The 27029-nt window shown below is 37.7% G+C and overlaps 1 protein-coding gene across 1 annotated transcript in view; it reads right to left on the reverse strand.

Moving 5' to 3' along the window:
* Positions 1 to 1825: 1825 nt before the first annotated feature.
* LOC132546576 (insulin-like growth factor-binding protein complex acid labile subunit) overlaps positions 1826 to 27029 on the reverse strand; it is a 58252-nt gene continuing 33048 nt past the window's right edge. Inside the window, exons 2-4 of the mRNA XM_060210295.1 lie at positions 7367 to 9192; positions 6812 to 6927; positions 1826 to 4713 (exon numbers count right to left, since the gene is read on the reverse strand). Coding sequence (XP_060066278.1) covers positions 3951 to 4713; positions 6812 to 6927; positions 7367 to 9192 — 2705 coding nt within the window. The 3' untranslated portion in view covers positions 1826 to 3950. The remainder of the gene's footprint in view (positions 4714 to 6811; positions 6928 to 7366; positions 9193 to 27029) is intronic.

A 27029-nucleotide genomic window follows, 5' to 3' on the forward strand; every position in this document is an offset into this window, starting at 1 on the left:
TCTGGAGCTGTATTGTAGTTACAAGAAATCTCGTGGATGTCATAAGCTTGAACTTAAGTAGTTTGATTAATCAGTTTTTCTTTGCAATACGTATCAGCCTCGTTTTCAAAACTTTGTCATGAGTTTACTTCAAAGGAGCGTAGTGGAAAGTACAAGTTTTTTAATTTGATCAGTGAAACTCCAGTTGAAAGAATGAGATTTTTAGGGAACAAAGAACTAGAGGTTTGATGTGGTACAGTCACTCTTTAATCAATTTTATCAACATAATCAAACGACTAGTAATATCTTTGCTTGCATTTTCTCGCGCTGATCGGCGACATAAATCATTGGCAATATTAAAATTTCCAGGTATTCTTTATATATACTTACTTATATTTCTCTAATGGATTAATTTCACTCCTTATGCCACAGAAGAAATTTTAATGTTATCTGCATGAATAATTTCGACATGTGTGATCATTGATTTGGCTGTGATGATTGATGTTTTTTTTTTGTGTTCGCTAGTTTAAGCCATTCTAAGAAAATGACGGTCGACAATTATGCCATTTACACTGAGTGAGATACGACCAGGGTTAATGGACCCTATCTAATACAGACCTGCAAAAGTATTGTTAAATTTGTGAATGTTTAATTTTCACAGACAATTAAAGACGTATTAATATCAGAAAAAAAAACATACACAAAAGTTGTTATGGATCAGCGAGAATGTCGGAATTTCAAAATGTCTTCTTAAAACACCAAATACATAAATGTGCATGTATATGACGGCTTCCAGTGGCGCGTGAAGTGTGTTTAAATCATTACCTAAGATTTACTTTCAGATTTACTCTTTGCCTATCTGACCTTTTGTATTTCTTTGATCTTTAAAATTACATTATCTGAAATTAATACCTTTAAATGGTGTAATTTAATTTACAACATCGCACATTCCTTTATCGTTAAGAATTGGAGTTCAAAGACATCAATCGCAAAGCATGATCACATTTAAGTGATTATGTTTTACGAAAGAGTAATCACACGTTCAAATACATGCATTTGCAACTGAACAAACAACAAAAGAAGAATTTGTTAATTATAAATTAAGTAATAAAGACATAAATGTTGTTTTCCCGTATTTTTGTGGTGATATTCTGTATCATAAACCAGTTAACTATATTAATGTGTAGCTGTAATGTGGAGAACATAACCGAGATTTTAACGAGTAATAGATGTTTCGAACACGGGTCATAAAAAGTTCAGACTTTCTGGTAAACGCCTCTTAAGTGAAAGCATTCTTTCCTTTGTCCTTGTAGAGTAGCGCGTTAAGAATGTTTGTTCAAATGTCGGTGAGAGGTTTCGGATGTTTTTATCAGAAAGAAGAGGGTTTTCCTAAGTTATGTATCTTAGATACACTATTTCAGTTTTAAGTTATTCTAGACAAGAACAAACATGAACGAACATTATTAAAAAAAATATTAAACCTTTGACCGAAATCCTTAAATTGATTAATCTGCGTTTAGTTCGTAGTATATTTGTTTACATAATTCTCTTAGTAAACACATTTGTCAATATCTACTAGTGGAAATATGTACTACAAACAGGTAAGATTGAAATCGTTCCCCTTTAAAAATCTACTGAAGAGAGTAAATTCCATTCATGCTTTTCATACCAAATTATTAAAAAAAGTCCACCAAGGTCTTTGGAATATTTTTTCATCGTTTTAGAAAACAGCACGTGCATTGTATGCTGTAAATATCTGGAGTTAAAATATCATAATAACGTCTAACTAAAACTTGGCAAATTGAGACGTTGGACGTAAATAAAAAAAATACAACAAACAAAAAAATCATGTATGATGTTTTTTTACTAAAAAGTCAAAATAATTTACAACAATCATGTTTAGTTCAACAGAGTAAGAAACCTATTGCTTTTTGAACGCGAAAAGATAAAATAGGAATACGGCAGCACGTGCATAACACGATATTGTATCCATGATGAAATATTTACAACGATTTAACATGAAATCATAAATTAACAGAGTAACAAGTAATGAAAGCAACACGTAAATCAACAAGCATTTTGATTGAAAGTAATCATATATACATTCTATATTTCTGTACTAAGCAATGTACACTGGCCAGAATACAAATATACATAGTAGCCTAAATGCTCGTGATTAACAGCAGTCACGTGACGCTATCACAAAGGCATAATATTCCTGTAAATTCACACAAGTTCAGATTCCGGTTCACCCGAAATAGTTCAACACGGCACAATTCTTTATCACAAGTAGAACCGTTTTTCACAAAACAGATATTTTCACATATATGGTAATTCTTTCAGGGGGGTAAATATTACTTATGATATAAAGGGGATTTGTTTGAACGTATAATGAAATTTTAGAAATAATTACATCGTGATAAAAAACACTTCATTGACGAACTATATCCTTGTATATAGATATAAAGAATCGAGCACGATAATAAAAACAGTTTAGAACACATACGATTTGCTCACATTTAAAATAAACTACAGAAATATCAAAAAGCATATAAAGAGAAAGAAAATTTGCAAAAGAAAATTAGAAATTTGATCTATAAAATGTGCTGGCCTCAGAAACAACACAGCGACATACAAAAAATTTAATATAAATTACACTGTATTATGGAGGTGACAACATCGATACTTAATAACCGCGCGAATATTTCCGACTTAATGAAAAATAAACACAACACCAGTTAACAATGTAACAATTAGTTGTTTCAAGTATTGTTCTAAATATCTACTACCAAAGTAAGAGGAATCGTGAGAGAGAAAAAATCCTCTTGTATGTCTGATAATGAATTCTTTAATAGTGTTGAACTTCACTTCTCGTTTTATAGATAAATTACAACACGTTCTTTTCATTCTTTACAAGAAATTGACAATTGAAAAAAAAACATCAAAAATATATAGACAGATTGAATATCAATATATAAATATCAATATACATATTTAATTGCTGAAGGAATCAAATTTGTTATATTTATCTAAAACAAACAACTGAAGGAAAATTATCTTAACGTGTTGGTAAATGCAGACAATTCAATGTGTTAACTTCAGGAAATAAGAAAACGAATTCTTTGATAGCGAATATTGTACCCTGCTTCAGAACAGCTAAAGTTATTCACAATCTTACTGAGATTTTATAGAGCCTGGATGAATATACAATAAATTTGGATACTATGTAAGGAGGGGAAACATTTGGTTACCGAGATAAACAAACTAACACACTGTTCTAAGTTTTCCGCCAATTATAGCACTTGATAGCGAGACATATCCTCCAACTGAAAAAAAAACATGATGTTTTAAGAACTCGATGACAAATGAAAGTATATTTACTGACAACAGATCTACCATTTACATGTATTCTGTATAAAGTAAAAGCACGTTATCAGGTTCATACAAAACATGAAACGAAATGATGTGACATTGTAAAAGCAGTTTGTTGAAAGTTTTCGCATAATCCGTCCTTCGTTTAGTAGCGTCCAACTGCAACACCATTAGATCGATGCAAATTTAACTTATATGTCCTCTAGTTTCTTCATCTTTCAAATGCACCGATCGGAATACAATATTTCGGAAATTAAATAAAGGTTTTACAGCATAATGTGCATAAATGATAATTTCGACAATTACTCCAAAATAAGATAAGCTTTTAAACATAGCAATTTATAAATAGTATCTGAATGAGAGTTCTTTATACCCGCTGTTTAAAGTAAAAAAAACCAGCTATACGTAAAGGTTAAAACAAGCCTGGATATTTATCTGTTTTAAAGGGCAGCGTTTCCAATCCAAACACTTGTAGCTATAAAGCACCTGCTTTGTGTAAACGATACAAGATCGTTTCAATTAAATCTGGAAGTGAGAAGATGGACGTGAAATGTTTCTGAGTAGACGAATGTAAATGATGGCATTTATATAGTCCTGTGCTAATGACTTTCTGGCTGACGTATTTTTGCCAATAGCGCAGCAGAGGTTGGAAGCTGCAATGACCTCAGACACTGGTTGGGTCTTCCGATACTCATTTCCTTTGAACAAGTGGAATCAAACTCGCGTATGACATCACTAATCCATTCAGAAATAGTCCATACCGGAATGAAGAGAGATTCGGAGGTTTTTGAAACATAGTTCCAGTCTCCAAATCCAATCCCTGCGAGATTCAAATCGCCAGAATACCCCAAGAATAACGGTGATCCTGACAACAACATGTACTCACTGGCTCGTTTCTTTGATCCCTTGATTTTCACACACAAATAACTCGGATATTTACAGATTGATTGCATTTTGCCGTGACGGGGCTTTAGTTTGCTTCTGCCAGCACCAATTCTCGTCGACAACGTGATTTTAGGATAGATTTGAGAAATCATGTTAAATTGTTTTTCTGTCATCAGACAAGGAGATTCTATGTTGGATTTCTTATTCCGTGTATTGTCTAACCGTAATAGGGCCACGTTGTATTGTCTCCATGACGTCAGAGGATGACGTATTGCGCTTGCTACGGTACGCATTGACTTGCTTCGTCCTACTCGGATCTTAACACCAGTCATGGTGGAAACAAGATCGTCCTCGCCTACAACGTCACCAGATACCAGAGCCCAGTTGTCGTTTACGAGAATTCCGTTCCCCAGTACGTCCTTGCGTAAACTATCCATTATGGTCACGTGACGTTTCAGGATTTTTTTCTCTCCCAACCTACAATGAGATAAGAATCAAGTATGTAAGATATGTTACAGATGTAGAGACTGATATTTCTGAGAAATTCAAGTATCTATTTACATATTTTTGTCATGTAATACATATGCATATACACTTACTTCAAATGTCCTATTTCATATTTAACAGTAATTTCAGACAGACAATTGAATATCACGTTTGAAAACAATGATGGTACAAAAGACAGACAATTGAATAGCACCATTACATACAATACAGTTAGATACAGTAGGGTCAAACAATACATTTAACAATATAATAAAGGTGTTTCGTCCTTCTAGGTTTCGCTAGTGATGTTAAAGGCCTGAATTTTAAAGTCTAGGAGGCGTCTGAGGAAAATCCAAAGCGATCGAGAGATACAGCAGCTCCACTACTAAATAAATTTCGTAATTTTTATATATCAAATGTTTGAGAACAATGTCAAGCACATGGATATGTTCTAAATCTACGTTCTAAAAATAAACAAGAAAATACCAACATGTCAACATAATCATAATTCAAACTAAAAGTCAATAAAACTAGAGGAAAATATTAACAAAAGAAAGATTTACACACAGACTTCTAAAGACGTTCAATGAGAATAACACCAGGTGTTCCGGAAGAGTAAGCATCTTTAGCTTCATCGACGACAACAACAGGTAGAGAAATTATATTACAGGTATGTGATACTATACTAAAGCATGATTAAACAATGAAACACTTACTGGACATATTTATTTTTCTGCAATATGAAGTTCTTTGTAATAATGATCTGTATAATCACATTATATTTGAGTAAGTGTCTATGGCACTATAACCCACGTTCCTGTAAAATTAGCGTGTGATAACAACTAAACTTTGATATTCGGCCAAGCTAACCAAGCTCGATACAACCACTGGTCTGTGACAGTGGCACATTTCTCACGACCAAGGATGCTCGCATTAAAATATCTACATTTGTCATTTCGTTAAGAACTATAGGGAGACAAGTAACTCATAGAACCGACCCAGGATGACGGGAGTCAAAGTAACTCATAGAGCCGAGCCAGAATGACGCGAGTCAAAGTAATTATTAAAACCGACCCAGAATGACGGGAGTCAAAGTAACTCATAGAGCCTACCCAAAATGACGGGAGTCAAAGTAACTCATAGACCCGACCCAAAATGACGGGAGTCAAAGTAACTCAAAGAGCCGACCCAGAGTGACAGCAACCCTTGGCTCATCAACAAGTACGTTTTGTTAAATACATTATGTTGACAAAATGACAAGAAACCTACGGGCGACATAAAATTATCTTGATATCCATGTCTATTGTATATAAATGTTATCGCGGAGTAACAAATGTTTATAAATTAAAGTATATCATCCCCCGACGTCTCTTTGACCCTTAACATCACCAACGAGTTTTAGAACGACGAAACATTGGTTAATACAGCTTATTTATCTCTTTATCCACTGAATTTCATTCTAAATGTGTGTCTGTTTAACATTCTTATCCCTATTGTTACTAGTCCTTATCTATGTCTATATATGTAAGTGCTGACAGCGTTGAAAATGTCAAAAAGAGATGCAGTCATATAGTTATACAGCGTACAACATTACCGCTATACTAATATAATACCAACGTAATCGTTCTGTAGTTATTTGTAGCTTCAATGTGCTTAACACAGAGGGGATGACAGTATGAACTTTGAAAGTTAAAATGTTATTCGGAAGTGATATACAAACATTTTATCAAATAGGGACCTCAACCAGAAAGGCTATACAAACCTGTTGTTAAAGAGGTACCTTACCGGAAGTGATATATATAAACCTGTTGTTAAAAAGGGGACCTTACCAGAAGTGATATATAAACCTGTTGTTAAAAAGGGGACCCTACCGGAAGTGATATACAAACATGTTATTAGATAGGAACCTTAACCAGAAAGGCTATATAAACCTGTTGTTAAAAGGGGAACCTCATGCGGAGGTGATACAGTGTTAGAGAGGAGTCTTACTGGAAGTGATATACAAACTTTTTGCTACAGAGGGGCCTTGCCGGAAGTGATACACAAACCTGTTGTTAAAGAGGAACTTTACCGAAAGTGATATACAAACCTGTTGTTAAAGAGGGATCTCATCCGGAAGTGACTGTCGTCACACATGAACGATCCTTGATCACCATGGGTATCGGTGACTTCACACGTTAAGTCGTTGGGATCAAGATCTCGAATCTGGTAAATAAAAAATATCACATTACATATCCTTCGTGGTATAAGGAAAAGACAACACAACGTTGTTAGTGAAAGTTAATTTTGAGTGACCTGGGTGTATAAGGTAGACAGTGATAATACATTATCTGGAGTTAGATAAAAGTAAATTAAAAACAACTTGGGCACATTAGAGCAGTTTCCGGAAGCTTTGTCATTTTTATGATAAGTCTAAGATCACACCGCTTTATGGCCTCTAAACTTGGACTTGTATCATAAAGACATAATGTCAAGTACCACTTCATAAAGTAAATGCATTTAAATAACTATCATCTTTAAATAGCATTATTGGCAATTAGTGAAATAGCTCAAGCCCTAGCAATGTTGGAATAATTGTTCATGAATTAATGAATTTGCTGAGACACGGACTACAATATATCATAAGAAACAAGCCAAAAATTACCCTGAGTCCGTGGAGGCGGTTTGGCAGTTTGCAGATAAGGTCACTTTCCATGTCAAGTCTGATCTTCCTGGTAAGCACCGGATCCAAAATCCACTTCATATTACAGTCACAAACAAGCGGATTTCCGGTCAGACTTAAGATGGACGACGCTGCTAAGATCTTGGTGACATCTTGTGTGACTGTGTTAATCTTGTTGTCGGTCAGGATAAGGTCCCGGAGCCGCAGTTGAATATTCCCCGACAAATCCACCCAGAAAAGATGGTTGCTACTAAGATCAACGATCGACAACTTCGGTAGGTTGGTTATGTAGGTAAAATTGAAACCCATCAAACGGTTGCTTTTTAAAGTGAGCTCGACTAAGTTTTGCATATAGCGAAAGGCGAGAGGAGATATTGACGTGATACTGTTTAAGGACAGATCAAGCTCCTCCAGTTCGCTCATTCCGGATAGCATAGTGTCAGACACACGTCTTAATTTGTTCTGAGACAAATCCAAATTAGTTACTTTCTGCAAGTTTTTGAAAACCCCATTGTTGAGATTTTTAATTTTGTTATCACTCAGGTCTAACGCCTGAAGGTTCCAGAAGTTTGACAGAGCCATGCTATGTATACGCTTGATTTTGTTGTGACCTAAATTCAAAGTTCTCAATTGCGGAAGCGAACTCAATGCTGCTGCCGAGATTTCCTTAATGGCGTTGTTTTGTAGACTGACCGCTGTGATCTTTGACACGGAAGTAGAAGGTGTAGTCTTGAAGGCGTCCTCACCAACAGTTTTAATAAAATTGCTATCAAACGATATTTCCTTGAGTTCTGACAGTCCGAACAAAACTCTCGGAGGAAGTGCCATTATTTTATTATGAGACATATCGAGATATTGAAGAAGCATGAGAGATCGGAGAACACCAGTGCTTATCTCCGTGATATGATTTCGTGACAGATCAAGCCTTGTCAATCTCCGTAAGAACGTAAAAGTGCCGTTTTCGATGTCGACTATATTGTTTGATGATAAATACAACTCCTCGAGAGATTCAAGGTCAAGCAGTCCTTCTTTTGTGATATGTTCGATATCGTTGGTGGCCAGATCGAGAATTCTAAGATCTCTCAAGTTTCTGAAAGCGCCATCTTCAATTTCAGCGATGTGATTTGCAGATAATAAAAGTTCTTCGAGGTTAAAAAGGTTAACAAAAGAGTTGGACTCGATGCGCGTGATGGCGTTTCCACGCAATGAAAGACTTCTTAACAAGATCAGTTTTTCGAACCATCGCGCTCGAACTGTCCAGATTCTGTTTCCGTTCAGCAGAAGTTCTTCCATGGCTGTGTTGTCATCAAACACTTCATCATAAAAATCAGTAAAATTGTTCCTTGATAAATCCAAAACGGCGACATTCGTCAGGGGACTCAGTATGTCACGTGGTAGACGACGAAGTTTATTGCCGTTCAAACGGAGTTTCCTAAGGTTACCCAGGGGACGGAAAATAGCTTGTGGTAAGTATCTGATCATGTTATCAGACATACTCAGTTCGGAAAGGTAGGTCATCCCACTAAAGGCCGCCGCGGAAAGATGGCGGATGTTGTTATTGGGTAGAGACAGCACGCGCAGTGTCCTCAGCGACGAAAATATGTTGGGGTACAGAATCCCAATGTTATTTCCACTTAGAGTCATATCCTGCATGCGTGCATTTCCTCGGAAGGAGTCACGAGTTATGTACCGGATCTGTGTGTCGGAGATGAGCGGGACACGGTCGTTTTGGACACCGTCGCCAGCAGGAACAGATGGACGTGCAACTTGACTGCTACTGTCACCGTATATAGTCATTTTTGTAACATCTGGAAAACATAAATCATAATTAATAGACACTTGTATCGTAATTTATTACTTTAAATAATTTTAACATAAAAAAAAAAAAACAAAATTGTACTTAGAAAGCTTTGTTATGTCACTCCTATTCTAGAACTTAAAGAAACTTAAGGAAGTAGTATTTCAGTAGTGCCATAATTCACATAAAATGTTTTTAGAATTACGTTGTCGGTAACCTTCTGTTCCTACCCACAATACCAAAGCATTCCCTTCTTGTTTGGTGTATGTAATAGTTTAAATAGCATTTCAGGTTTATCAGCGGAAATCATAGTGTAGAACGTCAGATTCAAGAAATGTCATGTTAACTTTAGATCTTGTTTTCTGGAGAAGAAACAAATGTTCCCAAACACCACTAAACATCGCTTGAGTGAATTTTAAAAGGCCATCCAAGTCCGCAAACCCCTATTTCTTTTTAAAATGGGTTTTTGTAAGACCTTGCTGTCATGACCGTTCCGTTAGGCTGTTTATTTCTCTGACAGACTGCGCGTACTTTTGACGATATGTACGACTATGAGTTCGTTCTCTAACGGAGGCTTTACTAAGTATCGTAACGTCATATCATGTTAGCAGCTCGTGACGGGAGTTACGTCAGGCCGAGCGCACATCTGACATCTCAATAAGAGCGAAACAGATCAAAGCTGTCTGGTAGGAGAGTTTACAGACGTCTAGCTGCAACTCTGACGAATATGGATTTCTGCTCTGCGTTTCTTCAATCTTGTAACATGTCTTAGATACAAGAATATCCCAGGCAGGTACATACACGATAAATCATAAAATATCTTCTGTAAAAAATTAATGAATGACCGCATCTGGGCGAAACTGAAGAATGGCTGCTATGCCAAACAGCCATCTTTCTGGCGACGCAATGCAATGTCGGGTGTCTAGGACGATGGCTGCCGTTGCGGTATGACAGGAACGACAGATACAACTATTTTAGCTTGACAGGAGTCAGGGTCAGGTTGAAAAAAGATGATCCCGCTTTATATATACTGGACAAAATAAGTTAAGGATCATAAATTGTGACCATAATATCTTTAAAAATTCAAATCATGTATTGCCGGTAATTGCACTCGTAGTTTCTCCAATATGTACCTAAAGTCATGTCAAAGGTGAAAGCACGTGCATCTGAAGGTCTTGCCGTTCCGCTCTAGTTAACTATGGTGGTGTGAAAAACAGACTGGTCTATTACTACAGAGGAATCTTGCAGGTTTTGATTCTGTTACTTCTAAGCTAAAAAAAGTTGAATTTGGAAACATCTAATGAATTTGTAACGAAAACTTGAAAAACTAATCATGCGAAGACACTTAAATGATATGGAAGCCGCGCGAGCTATAGGGCTCCTTCAAGCTGGTCAAACTCAACGAAATGTGGCGGCAAAGCTTCATGTTTCTCAGAGCGTGATTAGTAGGCTATGGAATCGCTATCAACAGACAAATAACGTCCGTCAACGCCCCAGATCTGGACGACCACGCTGTACGACAGCCCGACAGGACAGATTCATTTGCATCACGGCACGACGTCAGCGGTTTTTGAGTGCTCCTGTCTTGAATCTTCAGTTTCAGCGTGCTACAAATCTAAGGATTTCATCCCAGACAATCAGAAACAGACTCCATGCCTCTAATTTACGAGCTAGAAGACCAGCAGTCCGACCAATTTTATCCAGAGGTCATCGACAATCCAGACATCAATGGGCCACTCATCATTTGAATTGGCAATTACGTCATTGGAGAAATGTTATGTTCACAGATGAGTCTAGGTTTTGTGTTGACTTCCATGACGGTAGGAGGAGGGTATGGAGAACCCAAGGAGAGCGCTATGCAGACTGCTGTGTTGTCCAGCATGATCGCTTTGGTGGTGGGTCAGTGATGGTTTGGGCAGGGATCAGTGTTGACTTCCATACAGACCTCTACATCATAGACAATGGATCTTTAACAGCACACGAAACACCCTATAGTAAGGCCCATTGCAGGAGTTGTTGGCCATGATTTTATTCTGATGGATGATAATGCTCGTCCTCACCGTGCTCGTGTGGTCAACGACTATCTTCAACGTGAAGCAATCGTTCGCATGGACTGGCCAAGTCGTTCTCCTGATCTGAACCCTATCGAGCATGCTTGGGACACCTTGCAACGCCGGGTTTCAGCTCGCCACAGAACCGCCAACAGCTTATGATTGCTCTGCAAGAGGAATGGCAGCGCATCCCACAGATCAGCCACCGACGACTAATAAGGAGCATGTGCAGACGTTGCAGGGCAGTTATTGATGTCAACGGAGGTCATACTGCCTATTAAACTGCCAATTGCAGTTTGATGAGTTTTCCTTGTCTACATGATTAACTTGCTCTACTTCCTCTTACACTTTGATTTCAAGGGTGCTGTTACTCAGGGTTATCTGCTCTTGGTAGCAATTACCACAAATGAATTTGTTTTGTGTAATTAAAGACTAAAATGAATGTTCTGTCATTAAAATTTAAAATATAATCATATTATTATTTGTATGTAAAACTGCACTGTTTCAAGTTTATGATCCTTAACTTATTTTGTTCAGTATATATTACCGGGGTCTGGTTGACAGGAGATCTCGCAGTATACAGACATAATGAACTAAGGTCGGCTTGACAGAAGGCAATAATGCTGTAGCTGTACAAACATAATGCACTGAGAGTGGGTTGACAGGAAACCCTGTTGTACAAAGTAACAATGTACCGGGTTCGTGTTGACAAGAAACCCCGCTGTACACAGAAACAATGTACCGAGGGCGGGTTGACAGGAAACCCCGCTGTACACAGAAACAATGTACCGAGGGCGGGTTGACAGGAAACCCCACTGTACACAGAAACAATGTACCGAGGGCGGGTTGACAGGAAACCCAACTGTACACACAAACAATGTACCGGGTTCGTGTTGACAAGAAACCCCGCTGTACACAGAAACAATGTACCGAGGGCGGGTTGACAGGAAACTCCGCTATATACAGAAACAATGTACCGAGGGCGGGTTGACAGGAAACCCCACTGTACACAGAAACAATGTACCGAGGGCGGGTTGACAGGAAACCCCGCTGTACACAGAAACAATGTACCGTGGGCGGGTTGACAGGAAACCCCGCTGTACACAGAAACAATGTACCGAGGGCGGGTTGACAGGAAACCCCGCTGTACACAGAAACAATGTACCGAGGGCGGGTTGACAGGAAACCCCGCTGTACACAGAAACAATGTACCGAGGGCGGGTTGACAGGAAACCCAACTGTACACACAAACAATGTACCGGGTTCGTGTTGACAAGAAACCCCGCTGTACACAGAAACAATGTACCGAGGGCGGGTTGACAGGAAACCCCGCTATATACAGAAACAATGTACCGAGGGCGGGTTGACAGGAAACCCCACTGTACACAGAAACAATGTACCGAGGGCGGGTTGACAGGAAACCCGGCTGTACACAGAAACAATGTACCGTGGGCGGGTTGACAGGAAACCCCACTGTACACAGAAACAATGTACCGAGGGCGGGTTGACAGGAAACCCGGCTGTACACAGAAACAACGTACCGAGGGCTGGTTGACAGGAAACCCCGCTGTACACAGAAACAATGTACCGAGGGCGGGTTGACAGGAAACCCCGCTGTACACAGAAACAATGTACCGAGGGCGGGTTGACAGGAAACCCCGCTGTACACAGAAACAATGTACCGAGGGCGGGTTGAAACCCCGCTATACACAGAAACAATGTAGCGAGGGCGGGTTCTAAGGAGGAGACCTCACTGACCACAGATAAACAGAGATATGTTTACTACGTATCTGTATTAGATGTGACATGTGTTTCCCACACGCCACCTGGTGCGCATGCATTTGTTCATAATGTTACGGTTTCCGATCAAGATGGCGACAGCTGACAGATTCACAAAACGTGCTTTCAAGACCTTCAATCTAAGCAAGGTTATGGATAGTTTCGACTTCACGATAATTAAGAAATAGATCCTTTTGATAAATCAGGGTGAGAATGTTTGCTGCATGTTGGTGTGGACCCTGGTTTGAGGATACTAACAAAACTTTGACTTGAAACAAGACACAATTGATATGAATTGACAAAGATTTACATTGAGAATGCCTTTCGGAACATGCAAACTGTTTAACGTATTTCTTTTTTTCATAGTTCGTCTTCGTTTCATCAATTGTTACGTTGAAACTCAGTTGACAAAGAGATATTTCCTTGTTGGTTTAGAGTACTAAAGTAACAATGCGCGTTAGTTTCCGATAATTAATCGCATCGGCAATACATATATCACATCAGCCAACAGATAAAAAAACAACATCAAAGCATTAATTGGACCAGTCTTACAGAAGTAATATATTTACACTATCATATTACATAAGTAATGTTTTTACACTATCATATTACACAAGTTATGTATTTACACTATCATATTACATATCATACCGGACTTCAACAATAAACTACATCAAGCTTGATTTTATTGAAATCACAATTTGACAGAAAGTTCTAATAGTGTAGATTGTCACGATAATGTCCGTCGATTTTTTTATTAATACTGTTGGAGACAGAGGCCCGCTCGCTATGCCTGATTTGTCTTGGTAGCTTTCACATATTACTGAACAACTATATTATTGTCTAGTAGTTATACATATCGTACATTGATAGATCACAAAACAACCCGCATCAATCATAACATTGGATTAATAACGCATTGCTTACATCACGGATAAATAGGTAGATCATGTTGATCAAAGTACGACCGATATGTCACGAGAACTCGTCCATCAACGGTAACCAATGAAATATCTCCATTCTACCCCTGAACACATTAAGTATTTATGAAACAGATTTCCGTTATACAGGTGCTGAAAATGCCAATCTGTTAAACGCTTAATGCGATATACATATAATTAGTAAACATGTGTCAAACGGAAGATATTCTTCACACAGTTACCGAGATTGTAGCGTCATCCTTTACATAGACAAGCTTTTCGTTCACACTAAATCCTGCATTATGTACAGACCTGTTGTGTCGTATTAAAGATTGCCCTAAACACTGAAGCTGTTACCTAAAAACACTCTGGATATGTTCTGATTTATTATTGAATCAGAACGTCTAGCTCATTAAACCAATATCAATCTGATTCTCACGCCCACATATTTAACATGATAGACAACGGAATTAAAATAAAAACAACATTGAAATTGAATTTGTGAAGTCTTAACAGAACCAATGTGTCAATTTCGATGAAAGAAACATCCATTTTTTTTCCAAGAAAGACGGGAGATGGCAATGAACCAGTGCACTTACATCTAAATCTCTGGAGCAAAACATACGTACTTTTTCCTTCATGATGCGTGGTTTTATATCTAACAACGATAATGTCACTATAATTACAGAAACAGAGTGTAAAATAAATTGAGCAAGATTGTGATATTTTAAAACCTTCATAACGTTCTAAAAATATTCAATAAAAACACAAAAAACACAAAAACCGCAACTAAGCATTTTCGCCTACCGTTATTGTCAATGAAAGCTTGTAACTCTCCCTAACTCGATCACTTTGTAGTAAAACACAATTTTTTAAAGTGAGTTATGGATATCTGGGTTATCTTAACCTGGATTTAAACAAGAGTAAATGTATAACGAACAGACCACTTAACATCCTAATCAGCTCCCACTTCCTCTTATAATACCTATAAATGGTCTCGGCTACAAGGTTACCTCTGATCTTCCACGTTCCTTTATAAAAGTAATAGATTCAAAATAAGAAAATTGGATTGTGAAAAATATCATAAACGATGGTTTATTTTAAGTCCACAAGTTTATTACAGTATACATAGTTTAATGATAGTGTTGGGAATGTGAACGGTCCCGAACGTTTATCTCCGGTGATAGCAAGGAACAGTTGGCCCGCTCTTTGATATGGTCATCAGAACGAAGCTATCCGCCTGCTTTGAAATGAACATCGGTTTGCTACGGTTGTTTGCGCCATTGGATATATAAATTTGTGATTAAAGCCGGCGTGAACGTCGTAATTCTGTGTACACTCTCTCAGTAAACAGTCCTCGTTTAATTTTAAAGTTATCGGGTATCATAAGATAGGATTCGAGCAGCTGCTTGTGGTAGAAGTATTCTCAAATTATTAGCTTTATTTTTTGTGTTATTATTTACTGGACTATAATTTTAAAAGGAATTGGTGTGTTTTCTTATATATTAATTTTTGCTGCACCAAAAAAGTCGTTCGAACCATCTAGAAATAGATAATAAAAGTTTTTTTCTCCGATAGCCAATTCCTCATATATGACAACAAATCAAATAAGATGCATGATCGTTGTTTCATCTGCTTACACGTACTCTCTATTTCGTTTTTTGTTTTATTTGAAAATGAAGTTGAAATGAAAATCTACCAATATAAGGACCATTAACTTTTGTAACTGAAAATGCCTTAGTGAACTTAGTGTATTTAGAGAAACAGGGCAGTGAAGCTTTAGCAGAAGACAGAAACCGAGATGTCAGCTTTAGCGGAAGATAGAAGCCGAGATGTCAGCTTTAGCGGAAGATGGAAGCCGAGATGTCAGCTTTAGCTGAAGATGGAAGCCGAGATTTCAGCTTTAGTGGAAGATAGAAGACGAGATTTCAGCTTTAGCGGAAGATAGAAGCAGAGATGTCAGCTTTAGCGGAAGATAGAAGCCGAGATTTCAGCTTGCCTCCACTCCTCCTTGCCACCTCCCTTTCTTGCCCCCTCTCCTCCTAACCACCTCCCCTCCTTCCCACTTCTGTCCCTTGCCCCTCTACTAATTACCACCTCTGTTCCTTGTCCCCTCCCCTCCCTACCCCCTCCCCTCTTTACCACCTCCTCTACTTGCCCTCTCTCCTCATTACCTCCTCCCTTCCTTGCCCCCTCCCCTCCTTACCACCTCCCCTCCCTTCCCCTTCTTGCCCCCTCCCCTCTTTACCACCCCCTCTCTTTTGATGTTTATCATACACTACTTACTTACACAACATTTTTCACACTAGAGTTCAGGGATATTTACCATTCCATAAATGCGCGTGTTTAGGTATGTATATAAACACAGCTTATATACAGAGGGTTATCGGGTCCCTCACGGACCACATGTTTAACCTCAGCACGGGAAATGATGAAATATTATATGAAATTCTTAATTCACTTCAACACACACAGACCACACCAATGTCGCATTGTGGTGTTTACAGTGGTTACTTTAGAATCGTTTTCGCATAACAAAGAAATGTTTGTTGTACCTTCCATTGTCTCGTAATATCAGAAATGTAACTTTACATGGAATTATCCATCAAATTTAAGACATAGCTGAGATTAACCGGCTATTTATACTGTAAACCTGTTTGACGACATTCAAAGGCATGAAAAAAAATCAAAGAACCTACTCGCAATTAACACGGGTAATGGTAAGTATTACATCCATATCTTATGCGGATTAGATGTAGTCCAGGCACACTGTTGGTGTCGTGTAATTAGCGAAGAGTTTCCGGCCTAGAAGCCTGCAAACAATACCTGCCAACTGGACCCGCCCATGTCGGTATGAAAAGTGAAAGAAAAAAGATATTTGATCGTAGGCCAAACGTCGTACTTACATATTTTAGAATATAATTAAGCTGACATTACAGAAAGAGTATCTGTTTTTTTAACAGTAGGCATCAACACCCGTCCTGAAATCTGTAAAGTTGGCATACTTCTTAAAAAGGTCAATGTGATTTGTTTTATATTAAATAAGACTCTTGTGCATTGGTATTGTAAAACAAATATCATTCCAGACCATTCTTCTAGATGGCAGCTTTGAAAAATATTTATGGCATTTATTTCTTTTTTTAATTGCCAAGCTATGAAAAAAAATTAAATGCTGAATTCCATTTCTTTCAACTTTGCAAATTTATTTCGTGTATGGTTTCATGGTGAAGCGTAAGTTGTTTACAGCTTTTTAACTTTATTTCGTTAAAAATATTCTATTCGACTAAAGATCAGACTTGAGATTTAATTCTATCAGTTGTTTCATCACAACAATAACAATTTGTTCGTCTTTTCGAGTTTGGCAAGAATAAACAAATACGGATATTCCAGCTGGAGATCCCATGGACGTTCTTCCTGTAGAGTTGTGAAGGGCCATGACTTCTACATTTCTTAGTCTAATTGCTTATTAGAGGACTTTTCGAGAGGTTCACGGACGTTCACATGCACTCACAGACATACTTTACGTAATAGATGGGCGTGCATTTCACGTGTTAAAGTGCAGTGAGCATACATTTTACATGTGTACCGATCTATCAAACTCGTTGAGTAAAGTCATTGAGATGTTTGTATTGGACCTGCAATCTCCCCTTATGACGTTTTTATTGCACACATATGTTATTGTCATGCGGAAGTAATTTATCAGGTTCACGTTACTTCGTTCCATGTTAACTCTTTATGTAATCTATTACTTACACGGAGACCAATTAGTATGAAACCAACTTTTACACATAGAAGTTTACATTCACAGCTATTGAAACCAAATTCGTCACGTGACGAGTCCTTAATGAAGTTTCTGAAACATCTTATTCTTTTCTATCAATTTGTTCTGAACAAGGAGGAAACTGGTTCGCTCACATAAGCAGCAGTAAAACAGTGACCCCCTGATGTCTATTTCCCTGTTCCCCACAGTGCCTACACAAACTTCTTCATTACTAACAACATAAAGTTGTAACCGTTCTCATGGAAACAAATTTCCCTGGTTACGACATTTAATATAAGTGTATACTTGTGTTTGTTACTGTTTTGGCTACAATATCAATCATGTTTCCATACATCAGGTGCTACCAGGCACAAGGACTCGATAATTACGTTATATGTTACGGCTGTAGGCCTGTGTAATGTTTACTGGGCATTATATATACGTAGAAATGATAATCACTTTGGCATCTCTTTGTCCGCAAATCGTGATCAAAGACTCCGTAATGAAGGTAGAGAAGATAAGACCATTGCTAATTCATGTGATAAACGTCGTTGTAACGCCAAATCCACGGAGAACGCGATCTGTTTCTATAGAATATATATCTGAAAGTTTTTTCTTCTCCAGCAAAATGCAATAGGCCATACCTGTATTAATTACGTCTATAGACGGTAATTGTACAAAGTTTGTACTTTATAATATTCCGTATCTTCTGTTTGTTATGTTAACCGTCGAGGGATATACGTTAATGCGATGCTGTACGGTGCTCCACCCAATGACCTGATATTTAATTACTACAACAACTGTTCCGAACATAAAACTTTCCATTGCTCGCGATGATAGTTTTTTTAGGATAAATCATGTTTTAGTTAGGATAATTGTATCCGAGATAGCAAACGCTCAGGATAAAATAGACCCAGTTAAATGGTCGTAATTATTAGTGTTTACAGAGAAGCACTGTAGACACACGAGCTGGAAAAGAAACATTCTTACACATACGTACTTATTGCATGTCAGCGGTATAGCATTATATAAACATCTCCGCTATTTTATATATATAATCATTCATCAGGGGTTTACTATACGTGGAATACCTTGCTGGCTAAGTTAAGAAGCTACGACAATTCGAACACTTCCACTTCTCGGGTAACTCTGAATAAACACATTTTCACAGCACGTAAGATAATATTTCAATTTGTATTACAGGGGGAAATTATGGAAGTTCAGAATAATGAGTCATTTTAAGCGATTTGTAGTCAATACTGGAAATAACGTGCCATTTTATATAAAAAAGTTAAATAAAAAGGGAAGGGAGGAGGGGGATGGAGAAGTCAGTTTCATTTTCGAGTGGTCAAAGGCACCTTGACCCTCTCCTGGATTATCTCTGCTATTGGAAGCGGGACTTAAGAAAATTACCAAGTGTTTTTTCAGCTGTCTTGTGTAGGCATAGTCATGGTTTTACAACAACGAAGTCACCGAGCATTAAATATACCCAACTTCATATCGCACAGGAAAATAGACTAGTGCCCGTTCAGATCATCATAACGAGAGTAAACCTCCCACATAATCTTCATCAACATTCACCTCGAAATACTCATTTGTGGAGTTTCCGGTCTGCTGTCGACATTTTGCCACAATGCCCCGCATTGATTCTCTCTTGCTCTCATCACTACCTGTTACCACTTATGCTCCTTTCTTCCTCATATCTTGGTCTCTCGTCCAAACCCAACCTGTTTTTATCATTGCCCCTCTGCCTCCCCTCAAATACCAACCTAATGGTACTGCCATTGTCTTTTCTTGCGACAAGGAACATGAAACACCATCGGCTAAAGAAATATTTTATATGCGACGAATCAGAAAATTCCATCTTCCTTAGACAGGAATCACGCTTAGGAAATCAGCAAAATAAATCTCTCAATGATCCTTATTATTGGAATATTAGGAATTGTTATGGTCATCACTTAGATGTCACCGATGAAGCAAAAACGCAAACTCTTCCGGAACACCGGTCTCATTCTCCTAGTACATTTCAGGAACTTAAGTCTAAATATTACTTATGTTCATATGTTGCCCTTGTTTTGTTGAATTTGAGTTTGGAGTGTGATTATGTTGACATGTTGGTATTCGTTTGTTTTAACGTACCCGAAGATAATTTTTATTAATGCTTCAACACAAATAACAAAATATGATTAAGTATGTCCTTGTCGATTAAAGTAATTATTACGACAAAGATACTACTCGTAAAATAACAAGAAAAAAAAAGGAGATAAAACGGAAATTTCCCCAGGAAATGCGGGAAAACTAAGACAAAAACAAATCCTAGGAAACTTTATTTTCTGTTTGTGGAGCGAACAACAGATGTCTAGTACCAGTAGAGAGAGAATGTTGGCATCAAAATTCCAGGGCCAAGACCTTGTAGCTTTAACTATAAAATGTCTACCCTGACTAAACAGGAAATCATCCGCGGTGTGCGCGGTGTCTTGTGGAATAAACACATTACACGAGTGAAATCCTATAAGACTATCTAATGAGATCTTGTAGTATATTTTCCTGTAAAGGTTTACATAATGTTCATTAAAGAGTGCTCCGTGCCACTTTCAAGTATTTAGTTAGCGGCGTTAAGTGTAAACTTTCGCGATTATAATCCCGATTTTATGAGACGATGTACAGTGCCTTGTTATATATACGGACGACTGTATTTAAACGATGATGTTAAGCAGACTAGGTTGGTTGTACCAGAGATTGGGAATGAGAACCATAATTTGATGTATCTCCCCTCTTGATCCACAAGAGAATCGTTTACTCACCTCTTGTAGAATTGCCAGTCGTGACCAAACCTCGACAAAGCAGCTTGGACATCTGTGGCACGTGCTACAGATAGCGATTTACGCTTGTGTTGCTATGTATTAACTTCAAAATGCTTTGAAATGACACCCCACGTCCACAGCATACGACAGCTCGTACACACATGGCAATTCTAAAGTTTTGGTGTCAGTGTTTAAATAGAGATTCAGGAATTACCCATATAGATTTGATGGATTGATACAGATGATGTTCGGTGTACCTTATGAAAATTCTATAGATGTTTCCGACTGCCCTTTAACATTTTACATTATTAGATATATTCCATTTCAAAGTCGGGACTGGAAGAGGTGTTTCCGAGAGTTCTTTCACTGTAGGGACTGGAAGAGGTGTTTCCGAGAGTTCTTTCACTGTAGGGACTGGAAGAGATGTTTCCGAGAACGCGTTCATAGGAGGGACTGTAAGGATGTTTCCGAGAGCGCTTTCATTGTTGGAACAGGAGAGACGTTACCGAGAACGCTTTCATAGTCGAGACTGAAGAGATGTTTCCGAGAGCGCTCTCATAGAAGGGGCTGAAAGGGAAGTTGGACACAAACCACTCATGCGAAAATGGTTGGAGAGTGGGATAGGGACGTTAGAGCGTGTGTTGAATGCCGAAAAGGTTGGATGTTGGTTGGTTGGCATGCTTTTCGTCTTTGTGACCTCTACCGTGTCTGGGTATCGTCTCACCGCCGATCGTCAGTGTTCTGGGGACGAGAGGATGTCGGTCACCAGTTCTGAGTCAAAAGTATGAAACTAGACATGTTGGATTCTAGTTTGCCTGTTGGTACCTTTGTTGTTCATTTGAGAACGTGATATTACTTACTTACAAGTAGACTGACCAAAATATACATGGCGGATGTCGACGATGAAGCAAAAGACGCTTACTCTTCCGGAACACCTGGTCTTATTCTCCTTATACCATAGTTTAATTGATATGAGTTTGAATTGTGAATATATCAAATTGTCAGTATTTTCATTTTGTCAATAACTTTCCACACAAAAATCCATTATAAAGTTTCAAAATATGGAATACTCCTATATCAGACTGTTCCGTTTATCACGACATCCACTTATCTGATTGATGAAGTTGGAGTTATCATTATCCCTATATCATATGTGCATGATCTATCATCAGCTTTGGCTACCACATCCACGTGTATGGTAACTCTAGAGAATGTCCAGTATAGAGAAATTTCATACTGATATTTCGATACTGCTATATTTACTTCCGTACACCTACAGATGTAAAAGTGTAAGGCAACGACCTAGTACTTAGACTCTCCTCTTCTGTTCCGTGGTATTCCAGTAATATAAGTACACGCGTTTGTTTATTTTAAGAGTCTTCACGTCACATCTGTCCTCCTTTCCGCTATATCTTAATAAGTTTATCACTTGGAGAACTATTTTTTGCGCGGAGTGATATTTATCGCGCATTTGACACGACTATGTGTAAGTGGTCGGATTAGATTATCTGTGATAGGATGAGCAGATTATGTGAAGACAACTTGGCAGAAATGACATCTGTAATCCGTATCCTTATAGTAGAGCACATGTTACAGGCCTGGTATTAAAACGCGACCACTCGCTGTAGTGTAAACAGAACTTGACCGACAATGTGGAAAATCTATAAATCGTAACTCCCAACATGACTAGTTAAATCGCGAACTGAAATATCTTTCTTTTGTTCAATGACTCAAGAATGCATACGTTGTATATTTATAAATGATAATAATTTTCTAAAACATATGCACCTTTCTCATTTGATGTAGCTGATGTTACTAAATGCACATAACGCATAGAACTACAAAAATACCTTTTCTATAAGTAATGATACAAGGACACGTCTTATGCAGGTAAGTGAACGTCTTTTATCGACAAACGTTTCAAGTATACTGTCGGAAGATATGGATTGATGTGATTTCTAATCATGAATGATAATGGACCACAAATAGTCTCCACTTCAATAGTTAAGTTATTTATATAAAAAAAATAAAACGATTTACAATTCAACCCTACAATTATAAAACGATAGCAAATATCAACAAAATTACATAGGAATCGAACCAAACGACAAGAATTAGCAGACCAGGTGTTTCAGAAGGGTAAGCGTTTTCTGCTTCATTGTTGACCACCATTAATTAATCCAATTAAATCCAGAACCAACATGGTGACACAAAAGTATAAGACATACCAATTAGCCACGAATACATTCATCTCAATTTCACACAAGAAACCAGACATACTTAAAAGTCTGGAAACAACAAACCTCATCAGGAATTGAACTATTTTCAATGATTACTATACATAATCCCCCATTGTCTTCACCTATCTATATGTGTTGCCATGTTGTAGACTTTCTGTTGGTTAGAGACTCCAAAACGATATTGATTCGAATTAACCAACACCAACAACCTGTTCTTTGTACAGAAAATATAGCAACATTATATCGAAAGTTTTCACGCCTGGTCCTTTCTATCAAAATCTACAGGACGTAATTCATATCATGAAGCAATAAATACTTATTTTCTTTCAGATCACCAAAAGTACTCCGAAATAGCTTAACATAAAAACCATTGATATGGGTCATGAAAGATTCACAAATTATACAGAAAAACAGAATTACAGTTTTGTTGCCATATTTCGTCCAACGTGATTTTGTTATCAGGAGCAGGTTTAGAAGATAAAATATACTGCATGGATGTGTTTTATTTTCAATGTTTTGCCAGCAAGAGTGCAATAGATAAATGTTGTGTAAAGGAGGTGCTGAGTTACGTTATTGTGTGATCGGCCATACTGAGAAGTGAGTTAGCATGGTAGAGTGGCTTACAAACTTCCAAGGCGAATGTGTTAAGTGTTGAACATGCAAAAACATGTAACCGATACTCCTTAAAACGCAAACAGAAGTGTGCATATATATCAAGTTGAATACCCTTCAAATCAGTTTCTACTTAAATTTCATTAAAAAATGTTTTAACTCCCAAACCAATTATTGCTTACAATTTGTAGCGACATAGGGAAGTGAGGAGAAGCATGAGTGTGTGATGGATACCGTTTTAATGTCCGCGGAAAGATGATATTAGTGTTATCTCGATCACATGCCCAAAGGTTTGGGATGTAATACAACCGTCCATGTTTCCGGTTTGTATCATGTCTAGTTGTTGTGCCAACGCTCACCTACAAACATTGTGTTGATTTAGCTAGCGTTACTTCGTTATAACGCCCTCCAACATGATCTGTATAATATCTGTTAAAGTTTTACAGTAGTACGTATTTCGTGCATCAGTCCTACTTTATTCATCTTGGAAGATTAACAGTGATTCAGAAGTCATTGATTTAAGCATCTCTGTAGAGCGGACGCCTATTACCAAAGGTTACGTAAGTCTGTGTAATATTATATCGATATTTTATACGATAACAAATAAAAGAGCTAATAGTCAAGCACCTGCAATATGTAAACTTCAATCACACGCCATCGATAAGGCGCCCTTTCCGGTCTACATTCGGCCTGTAGGTGGTCGTGGAGTGCTGCAATTCTCTGCTGGTTTTTGGTGAAAAAGGCAGAACTTTTCTATATTATCAGTTTTAAATGTGTAAGAGAGATGCCCGATACCCAAAGTTTCCAAATACTATCTCTTTTATTATTGAGAAACTTAAACCAATTATTCATATCACGACCATGCGTACTTTGTCTGGCCAAATGTAAGGTCTTATGGGATGAAGGGAAAATTCCTTATATAAGGGGAAGGTTTGTACTGTCTGTGGGCTGTAGAGATCAATCATCGAAATTAGGGGAAGGGTTTACCGTGTGTTGGCTTTAAGTACTTGTCCGAGGATTAGGAGACTTGTATCGTGTTGACTAACTGTTGTTTCAGAGATTTGTTAAAAATCGTACAATGTACTTATTTATCTATTTATTTTCACCAAAACATGCATGCTTAATTAAATAATCAAAATGACAGAACGGCACGGGAAAATGTCACAGCGATTCGTTATTTTTTCAAACATGACCCTGCTGATTCATCCAAAAGACCAAACGATACATAGTTGGTGTCAGAATCATGTGGATTGGTGGCCGAATACGTGGATTTCAGACACAAATAATATTTCAGCATGAAACTCTTCTTCAGATTTGAATTTTATATAAATATTCAGTCCTGAAGTAAACATAAGTGTGTGATGCTGTCTGTTTTACCAGGAATGTCACACGAAAGATATATCATCAACAGAGAAGAGAAGTCGCTGTGCACTTAAGCAATGCAATCACACTTACTTAAGTATCCAATCCTACCGACAAACACATAACAGCAGCCCGTTCTCTTACTAATCACTATCCTTAAGTAATGCACGTGCATCTACAAAGTACTCCAGTGTACAAAAATACATTATTAAGTGAAAAACCCCTTCAGAATCTTGCTTGTATTGCAGAAGACAATTACATCCAAACATTTGAATTACACTGTGACTAGGTGTTTATTTCAATAGCGTGCTCACAATACATTTTCATTGGCAGAACTAACATACGAAGATTGCACGTGTTTGAAAATGAGCTATTTTTCAGATGTCTTGTGTAAATCGTTTATTCTGTAACATGTCCCTAACATTGTTCACTTCAGTCCATGAGTTTCAATAAATCTAATGCTAACTTACTCAATATGAAGAATATTATTCATTATGACAACCGACTACAAAACTTTTTATCGTATATCTTCCGTTTCTTCCTCGTGTTGTAGAATTCCGTTTTTATAACAACCGGTGACATCTTGCAAGGACTACTTCTGAACTAGACGTCGCAATGAGTGACATTCTCGTTTTTCCAAACATAACACGGGGTCGGTTCCTTAACAGCATTAGGAACATGTACAATAACGTGTGATTACACGTGTAATACTTTATGTGCTAATTGAATCAATTCAGTCTGTATGTCTGCGTACAGTGCACGTGCAACTCGCGCGCTATGCTTGTCACAAATGATAAATATAAGAATTGAGGACAATGCCAGCTCTACTGGTGTATAAAACGTTGACATATTAACGAAGACATTTTACTATGGTAGTAATGCTTTCAACTAGTTCGAAATCTGTTACCCAATGCCTGTCGTTAAAAGTTTAATGTGGTCACAACCGGATTTCAGTTTTAATGATTAGTTATTATATATATATAACGTATTAGGCTGACATCTTATAGCCTGTATCCAACATATTCTACTATTCTAGGTGCAAAATATCTTATCAAAATACATGGAAAGTCTCATAAGTATGCTTATTTTAAACAACAAAAATCAGATTTATCTTGTAAGGTTTGTTCCATACAAGTTTTTTAATTTTTCAACATGTGGACGATTTGTCCGATGAGAGGGATAACTGTTACGTTCTTTGTATTCGTCAGAACACTTATCGATGTTGATATGCTTAGTGACATAGCCTAGACCAGTGTGTTTAACGTGACATGTACTTCGACGACAGTGAGAAATCGGAAATTTTCAGGCCTCTGTTTGATTCAGAAATACCGGGGGAACGCATTCGATGAACTGAATAACCGCGGTGGCCTTATCTGGGTCATCAGAATTTTGAAATAAATTACACATCAACTATAAAACCAATATACATATATAGGATATCATGGTGTCGGTTTCTCCATTTACACAAACGTTGGCTTCTGACAACATTTACAATGCGCACTTAACACACTCTTCACCACTATACCAAGGTCGAAACTAATCGCCAAATCGATGCCTGGAGGAAGCTATCAAAATCAAAGTCGTCCAGTAAACACTCATAAAATATGAGATATAACAAGCAAAAATGTTTCAAATATCGTGCTGATCACGAAATGTTTCCAATTTACTATCAATTCCCCACATTGGATTAATTATGGTAATTGAAGTGCTGGCAGTGTGTCAGCGTAAAAGGCGTCAGAATCACAGCCTTAGGTTACCGGGATTGACTGTATTACCCAACTCTTATTAAACAAACGCATGGGTGTAATATCGAGGATTTCTGACCCAGGACCATCAACAAAATCTAGGTCAATGGGTTAGTATGTCCAGAGAGCTGGGGCATCTTATCAAATACACAAAGGAGCAAATATCAAATGTGAAAAACACTATAAACATTCAAGAAGGATCAGAAATTCATGCTTTATTTAAATAGTAGCACGATTCACAATATTAACATGTAATGGAATTTCTTCTTATAACTATCTGATGTATGAAAATTACGAATTTTTAATGAATCGCAGACAAGTGCACCTCCCTGTCTATATTTTGGTTTTTCATTCGATCACGGTGGATTTTCCTCTGACGCCCTGTAGTCTTCCAAATTTAGGTCCTCAGCATCACTAACGAGTCCTCGAAGGACAAAACAACTGTATGATATAGCATCACTGACGAGTCCTAGAAGGACGAAACAGCTGTATGATGTAGCATCACTAACGAGTCCTCGAAGGACAAAACAACTGTATGATATAGCATCACTGACGAGTCCTAGAAGGACGAAAC

This window comes from Ylistrum balloti, unplaced genomic scaffold (assembly GCF_031769215.1).
Source record: "Ylistrum balloti isolate Yb309-2 unplaced genomic scaffold, AGI_CSIRO_Ybal_v1 Utg369896, whole genome shotgun sequence".
In the NCBI taxonomy this organism is placed as follows: Eukaryota; Metazoa; Mollusca; class Bivalvia; order Pectinida; family Pectinidae; genus Ylistrum; species Ylistrum balloti.